Below are 13747 nucleotides of genomic sequence, written 5' to 3'. Positions count from 1 at the left end.
TCTGAAAATGTAATCTATTACTAAAACAAATCTGTTAGCACTGATTGGAAAAAATAAATAAATCAATATGAAATTGTGTAGCGAACGCTATCCCCCAAGATTAATATAGTCGTTCAATATTTGTACACCCAAATATAGACGATGGAATTCAAGTGGTGTTACTTTTCTATGGAAATCACGAATCAACCCTCTATTTATACTAATAACAAAAGAGTAAAACAGTAAAAAGGCATAAGTAATTTTGTAAAAAAACCCATAACAATATCTCCACTAAACCCTCTATTTATATGGATGAACTTGACTCCAAAGAAATTAAGACGTTTCACTCGAATTCACGTGCATTTCGCGGGGAATTATTTTTGAAAGGGGTAACCCAAACTTAAGATATACGTTGGAACAAATCAGATACACACTTTGTTATATTCACAAAAACATTTACTTCTTGAAGGAAGATGTTATTGGAGTTTCATTAAGATTAGTGGGAGCAACTCTAGCAATTGGAAAGATGTTGGCTAGTTAAGAAGGGCAAGGAGAGGTCGATTTTGGAGTAACAACTTTAACTGGAGACATAGACCATTGAATGTAAAAGGCTTAAGATGCAATCTAAGCTTCTGAGTCGAATTACAGTTGTAAGACATGTGTTATTAATGATGAAAGAGAAGTAGATATAAGGGCAACACTACTCAACAAAGAAAAACAATGGATCAATGTTCTACATTACAAATCAAGGGTTAATTGGGAACTCATTGAAGAGATTAAGGTTTTGGTAACAAACAAGTTTGACAGAAAACTGCATTGGGTGCAGATGGCAATCACTACATACCAACTCTTCGGTTGACTTCCATTAATTTTAAGTTGTGTGTGTGTCAATGCCCTCGGCTGTGGAGGAAGCATCGTCTCACATTTGGGACATACCTTTAACTTAAAAAGGGATCCAATTGAAATTATTACATTTTCTTTAATTGTCATTACTCACATCATTAGTCCAGTCAGTATAAAATTAATTATATGACCCGAAAAATACAATGAAAAAATCATTAGTGTGACACGTGTCCTCAGCGCTTAACGTTAGGGAAACGCGACTCCTAAAACCTTGATTCTGTTCCCTTTGGTTTCACCGATCAAAATCCCCTTCTCATCAATTTTCTATCTCGAAGATTTCATGCCTACCCACCTTTAATCTTAACCAACGGAAGAGACGCGGCGTGCAATTTGACTGTTCCAATTTCCTTTTCAACGTTCAATTAAACCCTAGCCTCTTCCTTTTGCTTCTATCGGGGGGGAAGGGAATCATGTCTTTCGATCTCATGCTGAAGCCGTCCTGCAGCGGCTGCGGATCCTCCCAAGATCTGTACGGTAGCAACTGCAAGCACATGACCCTCTGCGTCTCTTGTGGCAAAACCATGGCCGAGAACCAAGGCAAATGCTTCGAATGTGGCGCCATTGTCACCCGCTTGATTCGAGTTCATTTCCCAATCTTCACATCTTCTTATTCTAATTCCTCTTTCGATAATAGCTAAATAGTGATTGGGTTAATTGTTGAACATAATTTTTGGAATTTAATTTAATTTCGGGGTTATTTCTTTTTGGAATTTAGGAATACAATGTTAGAGCAAGTCCTAGCACCGACAAGAACTACTTTATTGGTAGGTTTATGACTGGGTTGCCCAATTTTTCAAAGAAGAAAAATGCTGAGAATAGATGGTCTCTGCAAAAAGATGGGCTACAAGGACGCCAAGTTACTGATGCTTTGCGGGTATTAGATTTATCCTTTTTCATCTGTTTCTTGTATGTTCCTAGCTTTCACTGTAAAACGGATAGCTAAATTATATGGTGTCTGCATGCTCCAAATTCCTGAAAAAAGGTTGAGAACATTGGCAAGTAAATTTTTAGAGAAAGTTCTATGAAGTTTTTTCTGGATTCTGTGACGCAGACCCATATTTTTTTATTTTGGCATATCATGTAATTGTTGTACAAGTAAAGTAAAAAGTAGACTGAAGCAGTTTTTTGCTATGTTGCGGAACCAAAATTGATAATTACAAGAATATAGCAAGTATCATTCTTCATATGCTAAGGAGGGAAATTTTCCTGAACTTGGAATGATTTAATTATGCCCTTATTGACTTAGATGCTGAATTTCATTATTGCTGGCTCCTATTTTTTCAGGAGAAATATAAGAACAAACCTTGGTTGTTGGAGGATGAAACAGGTCAGGCTCAATATCAAGGTCAACTTGAAGGTTCACAGTCGGCAACTTATTACCTGCTTATGATGCAAGGAAAGGAATTTGTAGCGATTCCTGCTGGTTCTTGGTATGAGTGACATATTATTGTTGTTTTGACTACTCATCACTGTTCTGACTACCCATTGCACTGTTGTTCTATAATATGCTATATTTGAGTCTTATTAGTTTTTTAATTGTGAAACTCTTTGGCAGGTACAATTTTAACAAGGTTGCTCAGTATAAGCAACTTACACTAGAAGAAGCTGAAGAAAAAATGAAGAACAGGAGGAAGACTGCAGATGGTTATGAGAGATGGATGATGAAAGCTGCGAATAATGGCGCTGCTGCGTTTGGTGAAGTGGAGAAGATTGATGAAAAAGAAACTGCTGCTGCTGGTGGGAGGGGACGTAAAAAGTCAACTGGTGAGGAGGAAGAAGGTCATGTATCAGATAGAGGAGAAGAAGATGAAGAAGAGGAAGCTGCCAGGAAGAATAGGCTTGGACTTAACAAAAAAAGTGGTGATGATGATGAAGAAGGTCCAAGGGGAGGTGATCTTGATATGGATGATGATGATATTGAGAAGGGTGAGCTTTTATAATGTTAGTGTCTTGGTGTCTATTTCTTTGTTATCATTCTGATTTGTAGAATATTTGGTATGATTTTCCATGTTGAAGCAGAAGATGAATGAAATTAACATAGAAATAGTATAAATTAACTATTGTGAGAGATAAGGGTCACACAGAAGGTCCCTAGCCTGTCTCTTTTTTTTTTTTTTTTTTTTTACTCTTCTTGTTTATTCGCATGCTTTTGGTTAAGGTGATGATTGGGAGCATGAAGAAATATTCACTGATGATGATGAAGCTGTTGGTAACGATCCTGAGGAAAGGGATTTGGCCCCTGAAGTTCCTGCTCCACCGGAAATCAAGGAGGTATTTTTGATACACTTATCAAAACTGCAAACTAAGGATCACATTACCTGTTAGGATCTTGTTTGTCTCATGTAAGAATAGTTTTAAGCCTCATAACTTCTTTAGACTCTAGAGATTTTGCAGTTTGCACTGGATAGGACATTATTCTACCCACCTTTTTTATTGTTATCATTTTAAATTCTCTATTCAAAGACTACTGCATGGGAATCTAAAACTATATAATATAAAATTTATTGAGAAGGTCGCAATAAATATAAATTTCCAGTTTCTAGAAATCATTTACTGTACAATTTATTCAAATTTTCTAGGTTCGAGTGTTAGTTTGTCTTTGGTGATAGTCTACTTTTACTTCCACGGGTTGTCTGCAAATAAGAATCATTTGGATTGTATAGTACTGTATTCAGAGTAAAGTTCTGCTAGTTACTGCTTGCACTTTGTGTATGTGTATGCATTTTTCCCCACCAAAACAATTTCTTTCTTCTGTTGGTAGAGGTGGCCTTTTTTATCATTTATAAAGCGTCATTATGACTGGAATCTGGTCTCCTTTGAGTAGTAGATAACATTTTCTGTTTTCTTTCAGGATGAAGACGAGGAGGATGAGGAGCAAGAAGGAGGACTGAGTAAGTCCGGGAAAGAGTTGAAGAAGCTATTAGGGAAAGCTAGTGGGCTTAATGATTCAGATGCAGACGAAGATGATGATGATGAGGATGTAAGCTTATAGGATACCTAATGGCTTATTGTAATACATTTTTATCTAACAAAAGCCAACAGGATTAACATGTGTCGCTTTTATTTCATCATTCTTGATGATCATTTTCTGTAGTTATAATGTCTCATCTCTTCTTTATCAAGATGGAACTAACTAATCCCGGCTTGACTTTACACAAATCTTTTGTGGTGTCTACACCAATTATGCTTATGCCAAGAGTTTTTTTTTTTTGCTTCAGGTGGATGATGATATGAACTTTAATCCTACACCAGCTCCTAAGCAGAAGGATGCACCTAAAGAAGAACCAGCTGACAACAGTCCAATGAAACCGGCTCCTTCAGCTTCTGCTCGGGGAACCCCAGCTGCATCTAAGTCATCAAAGGGAAAGAGAAAAGGTGATGATACAAAAGCATCAAATGGTACCCCTCTGAAGAAGGTTAAATCAGAACCTGTATGTTACCAGAGCTCCTAATCTTACCTCTTTGCACATGTAGATATTTTTTAAGAAGAAATTTGTTTCAAATGTTTAACTTATTTTGTGCTTTCTGAGGGGCAGGAGTCAAAAACTTCTGTGAAGGAGGAAAATACATCTGCTTCGAAAGGCAGTGCGCCTTCCAAGGGCACATCATCCTCTGCAAAAGCTGGATCAACATCAGCTGCCAGTGCTTCTTCTTCTAAAGCAGGTTCAGCATCAACTGCTGGACCTGTAACTGAAGAAGAAATCAGGGCTGTGTTATTACAAAAGGCACCTGTAACAACATCTGATCTTGTTGCTAAATTTAAAGCTAGGTTAAAATCTCCGGAGGTATTCTGTCTTCCATAATCCTTTTCCTTTCCTGTTTTGTTGGTTTAATATTTATTGCTGTGCTCACTGAATCTATTGTCAACTGATCTCTTTGGTTTATACATTCAGTAGGTATCTAAAATGTGTATATAGATTTTATTGTTGTTAGATTTTTGGAGTTTCACAATTGTGGGGCCCATGCTTTTAATCTCTGAAGAATGAAACAGTTTAGCATTATAGATATGGTGCTTCATATTAGTAACTGCACAAGGTTGTTCTAGTCCAAGAAGGCAAGATAGGCCCATTAAATAAGCAGATCAATCTAAAAACACCGCAAGATATACTTAGTTTGTTTATGCATTTAATTCTCTTTTATTTACTTCTCAATGTACTACTTAAGTGGATAAATCTCTTTGGTACAGGACAAGAAGGCTTTTGCAGATATTCTTAGGCGAATTTCTAAGATACAAAAGACGAATGGGCCTAATAACTACGTCGTGTTGAGAGAAAAGTGAGGTTTATATCTGTGTTTCAAGGTGTGCCGTAATAAAGTCTTATGCTTTGGTCGTCAACAGAGAGGGGAAAGTGTAACTTGCATTTTCTGGAAATGGATTTTGCGAGTGGCAAGTTAGAAACAAGAGGTGATAAGGAAATCTGGTGTATCATCCTTGTAAGCAGGCATCTTTCTATGTGAATTTTAAGACAGGTACCTGGACACTGTATACCTACATGGATTTTTCTGGAATTTAGAGTTTGACATTTTGTCATGCTGAATGGGGAGTTTCCTTATTATATTAGCAGAAGGGCTAAAAAAAATCTCACACAGTTATAATTTTCAGGTTTAGCCGTATAGGTGCTGGCATTCCCATGTTGCCTTATCAATCTGTTGGAAACTACAAACTATCCTGTTATGTCAACATTTCGTCTGAAAACTTGAGCCATTGGCACTTTTAAAACACATTGCATCATCTAATATATATGTGTATGGGCGTGTGTGTTGGGGGAGATTCATTTACATTGCGCACTTTTTAACTTTTTGTAGGGTTAATATTTTAACATTCTGATGATTCATGCACATTGAGTTTAGTAAAATAGATTCACTTTAAATATATATAAAATATTTGTAAAGGTAGTATTCTCCAGATTGATATCGGATTGATTTAATATATACTAAATTGATTTTCTTATTTTAAAATATTTATATAATCTATTAGAAGACAAATACTATCGTTTGTTAAAATATAGTATTTAAAAAAAATCAATTAATTGATTAATGGTTGAATTATTAAATTATTTTACCTTGCCTTGTCAAGTTTTGGATAACTACATTAGATTTATTATAGGATATAGAGCATAAGGCAAACATAGGCTAAAACGGATGAGTAATAAGCCAACTAAATAGCCATACAAGTGCAAAGCAAGAGCCCAAATGATGAAAGTAGGAAGTTCCCATAAAGCTGGACTGATGGGGAAGGGGTTGTGGGCGCGGCGGCTATGCTCCAATCAGAGTTGTCTGACTCTGATTCTGACTCTGACAATATCTCTTGGGGGAATTCTGGGCTCTGCAAAGGCATTAACTCCACGCGTAGCTTTAGACCCCTTTTGCAGCTCTCAGGCTTGCTGCTCATGAAGTATCGAATCCCTTCCCCATCCAATTCGATGCCATCTAAGCCCACTGTATACATCCTTATGGGGTTTCCTACATCGCACGACTCATATTCATCCTTGCTCTTTACCTCTACGATGCTCTCCTGTGCTGCAGAGTAGGGGAAACCTGCACAACATTTAGTAATAACATTATTCACTAAAGCATGTATGCAAAGTAAGAAACGCAGCTGATGGATGAAACATGGTGAGGAACGACAATAAAGTATATTTAACACGATTCATTAATGCTTTGGGAATTGTCTTCTGTAAGTTGATGTAACATAGGCATTGCACTCTTTTTCTTTTACCAAAACCAATAGTTAAACGAAGCTGGAAATGTTTTGTAATTAAGAGCCGACTTACAGATTTTGTCTCCGACCCTGAAGATCCTACCGGAAGACCAAGATGCAACGTCAAATGAAGGGTCCCAGCCACGGTCACCTCCGACCACGTGATGCACTTGTGCTCCGACCCATTTCACACCAGTACTGGCTGCCATGAAAACAAGAACCATCACCATCTTCGTCACCATTGTCATAGCTATTGTCACACAACAGGAAAGTATATGTTACTCTCTAGCGTTGCTTAAGAAACAAGGAAGGGATTCTTTTGAAAGAGAAAGATGGGGTGAAGTGTGTGTGTTAAGCAAGAAGGTTAGCACAATAGAGACAAAAAGGTAGCTTACACCCTACAGGCAGCTTCCTAGAAACAATGGAATGGTTGCTGTGTACCCACCAATTTTGTTAACACTTCCAGAAACAATTAAAAAAAAAAAATCTGATTTTTCTGAATTTTAACTAATTATTATTCCAAAATTTCAATTTAACCAGACCAATTAATTAATTTAAACAGTATATTTACGTACATAACTACAATTATAATAATATTCTATCGATTAAACAATCATAAGATGTCTAAATTTAAATTAGATTAAATATAGAACAAATCGCATGAGGAATACTCTTACTAACTTCATTAAAATACCCTTTGATTGGTTGAAAAATTGGACAACACAAGTCATGGGATAACTACCATTAACCACCATTCTTCTCCAATCTGTTTGCCTCCTTTCCTTTCTTTATAGAGAAAGAGAATTCTGTTTAAAAAAAAAGAAGGTCTCAAGTGATTACATTAAAAACACTTAATTAACTCATGTAAGATTAATACTATCCGTCAATAACAAATCGCTTATCGAAATTGGTGGTTCTTCAAAGGAGATTGTCGAAACTTTTTTTTTTAATAAATTTTTATTTTAAAAAATGAAAACGGAGTCGCCAAGCTGTCGAAACCTTTTTTTTGAAATCGACTTTTATTTTAAAAAATAAAAATGGAGTCGCCGCCGATCCTTTTTATTAGGTGTAATCGGGCCACCTCAAAATTTAATCATCTTAATAAAAGATTAGATTTTACTAAAACGATAATTTTTAGCCTACGAAATCCAAGAGTGTGAGTTCAAGAGTCGGTTACATATGAGGATTGGTGTCGATAATTGAAAATTCGAAGAAAATTTAAAATACGATCCCTCTTTGCATGATTTTTTATATTAAAATATCGCTTAACTAAGTTAATTTTCATGAAAAGGCCCTATTTTAAGTTAATCGAGAAGAAAAGATCATGCCACGTAAGTTAGGACACGGTGCTTTTAATCCTTGAAAACAAAAATAATCACCATTTAATCATTACTTTAATCTCGTTTTTTCATTTTTTTTTAAAAATGGATATTCAATTATTTCGGTTTTAGAAAGAGGCCATACTCCATACGTTAGGAGCACGGCTCCTCTAATTCCAAAAATAGTGAACATTGCCTTGGTTTTAAGCATTTTCTACACGTTAGATAAAACGAGGATAACTTTTTTTTTAAAACGATATGCATTTAAAAAAAATCGGGTGAATATGTTGTAATATAACACGTGAAATGATGATAGCAAAATAAAACTAGATAGCTATGTAGGTAAAAATGAAAGGACGATATTAGGGTAATAAATAAAAGATAAGATAAAATAAATAAATAAAATAAATAAAAACCATGTTGATAAATGACGATAATAATGCAATTATAATAGTAATGAGAATATCGATTTATAATAATACTAACACTAATCATATCATAATTATTATCATAATAATAATATGAATAAATAAAATAATGATAATAATAACAAAGGTAAAATAAAAAAAATAAAATGTATAAATGAAAGGAAATGTAAATAACATAAATTTAAGTGTTAAAATAAATGACATAGTAAATAAAGAGGCAAAATTAACCAACTGAGGGATTAAATTGAAATTTAAGCGAAGATTAAATTATAAATTGCAAAATAAATAAAGAAAAGGGGAAATAAGGGACTAAATTGAAAGTCTAATGAAATCTGATGTCTGAATTAAGAAAATGACATAAAGGACTAAATTAAAATGCAATGTAAAAGTTCAAGGACTCCGACGACAATTAATCCAAAAAAGTACATGCGTCATTCCCCGAGGGGTCAGCTGTATAAGGATCAAACTGAAAACGAATCCAAATTGAGTAGCATAATTTCTAAAAAGAAGAAATAGTGAAATTAGGACCAGATTTAAAAAACTAAAAAGGCAGAAGGACCAGGGCCATAAATAGACCCTTTCTACGAAAACGCGCAGATCCCAAGAGACCCGGATCGGGTTGGCGCGTCAGGCCTAAAACGATGCTGTTTTGGCATTTGAAAATTAAGCCCAAAACAACGCCGTTTTATAGGGCTATATAAGTAAAAAAAATGGTTAAAATTTTATTTTTTTTAGTTTCTAAAAAAAAAAATCCCCTTCCCTTTTTTTTCCTTTGAAGTTTTCCTTAGGCCGACCATGGGAGCTGCCGTAGCTCTGCCGTAGCCACCGGTCGTTGGCGACGGTGACTGTCGTCTCCAGTGGCCGAAAAATTTCCAAAATCCCCCTTTTAATCCCCTTTTTACAAGGAACCCCGTTTTGAGGTTAAAAACGCCAAAAGCTTGGTAAAATCGGGCCAAAAGTAAAGAAACCTTTTGGTTTCTTCTCCCCTCCGACGAGGCCCTCAACAGAGCCTTAGAGGGACACCGAGGCTTCTCGAGCAGGAGATGGTTCTCATCGATGACCGAAACAGGTAAAAAAAACTATTTTTTATTATTTACTCTATCTGTTTTGAAAAATAAATAAAAATGAATAATTGAATCACCTTTTTTTGCATTCGGTTTTTTATATTTTTGATTTCTTGTTTTTCAAAAAATACATGTGTTGTTATGGCTTTTATAGCCGAACATATTACAAGATATTCATTTTTATTTTTCCCTTTTTTTGCTGTTTTTGTCCTTTTGTTTTTCTTTTTTGCAGGCGTCCATGGTGGTCAACAACGATGGGAAGGTGTGCCCTTAGCCATTTCGGTGAAACGATGGCAGAGCGGCAAACCTCGGGGTGTGGGTGTCTTTGGGAGAAGTGCCTGCTGACGTGGCAAGGAGCGGTGACTGGAAGCTTTAGGGTGGCTACAATTTTCTGAAATTTTTAAGGTTTTAGGCTTTGGTTGGTTGGGCTTTTAGGGTTTTATATTGGTTTGTGCTTGTGATTTGGGTTTTATTTATTTTATTTTTATTTTGGGTTTATGCATTGGGCCGGGCAAAATTAGGTTGCTACAGAGATCAATCCCATGCCACCACTAAATGCAGTTTTTGCTAGTTGATTTGTAACTTCGTTTTAAGATCTTAGGATATGACGAAAATGGACTTTCTAATTTTAATTTAGTAATCATTCACTCTTTCGAATGTATATTTCTATTAGATTGCATATATTATCATATTTGATTTGGTTATGTAATTAATGAATTATATATCATACTTGTTATACTATATTAAGATAATATTAGCACTTAATAAGTATCAACTATGACTATAAATCAAAATGATATGATGAGCAAAAAGGTTAAGGTTAAGAGGCATTATGTGGGCGAATCAAAGACATAATCTACTTAATTTAATCTTCATAATTTGAATGTAATTAGTAACCCATGATATCAAAATGTGGCAACATATAACATTCAAGTTTGTGCATCTTATGGCGGTCTCCAATTCTTTCCTACTCCAAAATAATCATTTATATATTTGGATTTGGAGATTGTTTCTATCCAAATTCCCATCTCAACCCAAAAAAATATTTAGTGTAAATATAGATATATTTTCGAGTAATTACAAGTATCAAATTATTATAGTATAAACGGATTAAAAATGGGTATAATCTAAATTAAAGCCCACAAATTACACTAACTGAATTAAAACCCACACATGATGAGATTTGGAGACTAGCATATAGGGGTGTTTAAACGGTTAACTGAACCAAACTAGTATTAACTGAATTAGTTGAACTTTTTAATCATTTAACCTTTAACCGAGCCGAAATATTTCTGTTAATTCGGTCATTTAACCGAATTAACCAAAATTTATATATTTTTAGTTAAAACAAGTACAAAACATATAAAAAAATTGATAATGTTTATTAAGTTCGATTAATTTAATCAATTACCCGATTTCGAACCGAATTAATCGATAACCGAACTTTAAAATAATCATTAACCGACATCCGACCAAATTAACTCGATTAACCAACCGATTAACTGAATTAGATCGATTCAGTTGATTAATTTAATTTTAACCAAAATTTGAACACCCCTAATCATCATACAATGCATAAACGGGTGAGCAAGATCCACCCGTAACAAAAGTTCTTCGTCTGCCTCGTCAGTTCATGGTTTTAGCCAAAAATTTGATCAGCCATATTTTAAGGCCATGTGTGTAACTTCCTTTGTCAATTCCCAGATAATTATAAAACAAATCTATCATTTTCCTTGGAAATTAGCTAAGAAGGCTGATTTGTAAAAGCCCATCTTCCCTTTTTGTAAGCATAGTCGGAAGCTGCAATTTCTTACTACAACAACAAGCAGCCACCCTCTACAGTCTCAGCTCGCCTAATTATGCATTACTGACCATGAAATAAAATGAAGCAATAACAAATACCTCATCAAAAACTTTTTTTTAACAGGTAGATACAGTTTAATCTATCCATTCAAATTCCAACCTCATCTCAATTTTTGAAAATTGAGATTAGACAAAAAAAAAAAAAATCTGTTGGTTCAAAGTTTAGGTTTTGTTGGAACATTTTCAAAAAATATATAATGTTTTAATAACTATAAATGAAAAGTTGTACGCAACCAAAAGTCACGCCACTTGATTATTAACAAAAATTATCTCTTAAATTCAAAAGTTATGTAACTTGATTATTAATAAATACGCATAATTATTCAGATATATATCTATTGAATAATTATATTTATTACTAAAGATATGGTTATCAATTTGAGTAGTTATGTCCCTATGAAGAGTCATATGACCTTTTATAAATAGAAGTGAAATTTCATTTGTGTAACACATTCAAAAATATAGAAACAAAGTTTTTTTTCTAGTCTCCCATCATCTTTCATATTCCTAGATTGTTTTATAAATTTGTTATAGAAATTGATATTAGTGAACTATTTCCATCAATTGAAAATGTAGGTAGTCATTGGGCTTCATTGTATCCTCGAGATTTATTTGCACACCATAATATAAGTGAAGCGACTAGAGCCTTAAAGAAAGTGACATTGATACACGCCTTAAAACCTTCGTTAATTTCTCATAAATTCATTTTTATCCCCACACACAAACAATAAAGGAGACACAGTTCCCTTGGTGGTAGGGGTGTTCAAAAGGTTAACCGATTGGTTAAGCGAACCGAACTAGTATTAACTGAATTAACCGAACTTTCATCCTTTAATCGTTAACCGAATCGATTTTTTTTTTAAAATAATCGAACTGAAATATTTTGGTTAATTCGGTCGGTTAACCGAATTAACTGAAATTTACATGTTTTGTTTTTTATGGTTAAAACAAGTATGAAACATATAAAAGAATTTATAGTGTTCATTTGACCGAATTAACCGAATTAGTAATAACCTAATACATATAATATATAATACTATTTATTAAGTTCTGTTAATTTGGTTAATTAACCGATTTCGAACCGAATTAACCGTTAACCGAAATTTCAGAAAACCTTTAACTGATCTCTGAACGAACTAGATTGGTTAACTGACCGGTTAAAAGAATTAGATCAATTCGGTCGGTTAATTAAGTTTTAACCGAAGTTTGAACACCCTTGGTGGTGCACACTCACCCTCACAATTTTTTACTTAAATTTTTAAATTTTGATTTTAGTTTTTAGTATAAAAATATGGTAAATTATATTTCTCATGCTTTTTAATTTGATTTTCTTTTGTTTCCTAAAGTTTCCTTTTTTGGTAACAAGAAGGAAGGCATTAAAAGAAATATAGCCTAATTAACAAGAATAAAAGTAGTAAAGGGTCCATGAGCATCATGTTCCAACATTTGCAGCATTTCCTGCATAGGTTTTTTAATCAGATAAAATCTAGAGTTGTACCTTAAAGAAAATCGCATACCAATTTTTTCAATAATAGAATCAGCTTTGGAACCACTAACTCTCGTTTCAACTAAGAAAACAATATCCAACTTCTGTTATCTAAGATATTCCTTACGAAAACTAATAAATTGTACATGAACACACCCTTACACATTCCAAAAAAGAAATTTTGGATTCATCATAAAAGAAAATTAAATAAGAAACGAGAAACCTGAAACTCGGCCTTAACAACACCAAATGCATCAACGCCCTCAAGGCTTTCATCTTCTTCAACACCTTTCATGGTTTCATTTGCTTCATTAAAATCGTGATCAATTTGTTCCACCAGTATCCCCATAGCATCATTAAAGTAAACTCTTACAATACACCACTCCAACAACACTGTATGCATAATAAACCGATACACCTCGTTGGCATAGTCCTGGCATTTTCCCTCCAAGCACAGTCTCTTAACATCGAAACATGAAACATAAACACAACATAAATAAGTTCAGGGCCCTTTACTCTTTCTTAATCATTTACTTATGTTTGGACGAATACAGTCTGTAGCACTCAATACCCGACCCCTTGAGGAAGATCCAAGAATGGCTCGTTAAAGCCTTACATCCTTTCCTTTTCTCCAAACGCAATTTGAAAAGAAGTTAGACTTCATCAAAGCTAACTTAAGATAACAAAATTTTGAAATACTGAATCATGAAGTAATCCATTACAAATCGAGACCATAAGCTTCATTACAAAACTCAAGGAAAATTTATACTTTGACGAATACAATTTTAGTTACAAAATATTGTTCTTTAATATCCCAAGCCTTAACGCCACCTCCATTGTCATGCATAACACAAAATCATTATAAGTCTCAAAATAGAAAATATCCTCAAGCGTGGTCTTTGGTGATTCATTTACTTCTTCAATGATCTTGAGAAGGAAATGTAACGAAGTAAGTTCATAGAACTTCATGAGTTTCAGAGCAAACATTAAGTTATACATACGAT

General features: G+C 34.2%; 1 protein-coding gene and 1 pseudogene across 2 annotated transcripts; one reads left to right on the top strand and one right to left on the bottom strand.

Annotated features, from left to right (window-relative positions):
* The first annotated feature begins 1062 nt into the window (after nt 1-1062).
* On the top strand, nt 1063-5619 carry LOC105772943 (transcription initiation factor IIF subunit alpha). Of its 2 annotated transcripts, XR_001126928.2 has the most exons (10): nt 1063-1463; nt 1598-1756; nt 2167-2312; nt 2438-2808; nt 3041-3153; nt 3734-3862; nt 4101-4313; nt 4419-4667; nt 5069-5352; nt 5486-5619. XR_001126928.2 is itself a non-coding variant. In XM_012594463.2 (9 exons), exons 1-9 carry the CDS (start codon nt 1293-1295, stop codon nt 5159-5161), a joined length of 1644 nt encoding a protein of 547 aa, XP_012449917.1. In that variant the 5' UTR covers nt 1063-1292; the 3' UTR covers nt 5162-5619. The 2 variants fall into 2 exon arrangements, 1 of the variants encoding a protein (XP_012449917.1); XM_012594463.2 differs by having other exon boundaries at nt 5069-5619.
* A 293-nt stretch (nt 5620-5912) lies between these two features.
* Nucleotides 5913-6939, bottom strand: LOC105772945 (mavicyanin-like; annotated as a pseudogene).
* Between the last annotated feature and the right edge of the window lie 6808 nt (nt 6940-13747).

This window comes from Gossypium raimondii, chromosome 6 (assembly GCF_025698545.1).
Source record: "Gossypium raimondii isolate GPD5lz chromosome 6, ASM2569854v1, whole genome shotgun sequence".
Taxonomy (NCBI): domain Eukaryota; kingdom Viridiplantae; phylum Streptophyta; class Magnoliopsida; order Malvales; family Malvaceae; genus Gossypium; species Gossypium raimondii.
Note: the sequence above shows the minus strand (reverse complement) of the source record. Positions and strands in the feature narration are given on the sequence as shown.

Coding starts and splice junctions, on each gene's coding strand:
- LOC105772943 (XM_012594463.2), top strand. CDS start 1,293: ATGTCTTTCGATCTCATGCTGAAGCCGTCCTGCAGCGGCTGCGGATCC. Junction 1,757..2,166: donor AAGTTACTGATGCTTTGCGG/GTATTAGATTTA, acceptor CTATTTTTTCAG/GAGAAATATAAGAACAAACC. Junction 3,154..3,733: donor CTCCACCGGAAATCAAGGAG/GTATTTTTGATA, acceptor GTTTTCTTTCAG/GATGAAGACGAGGAGGATGA.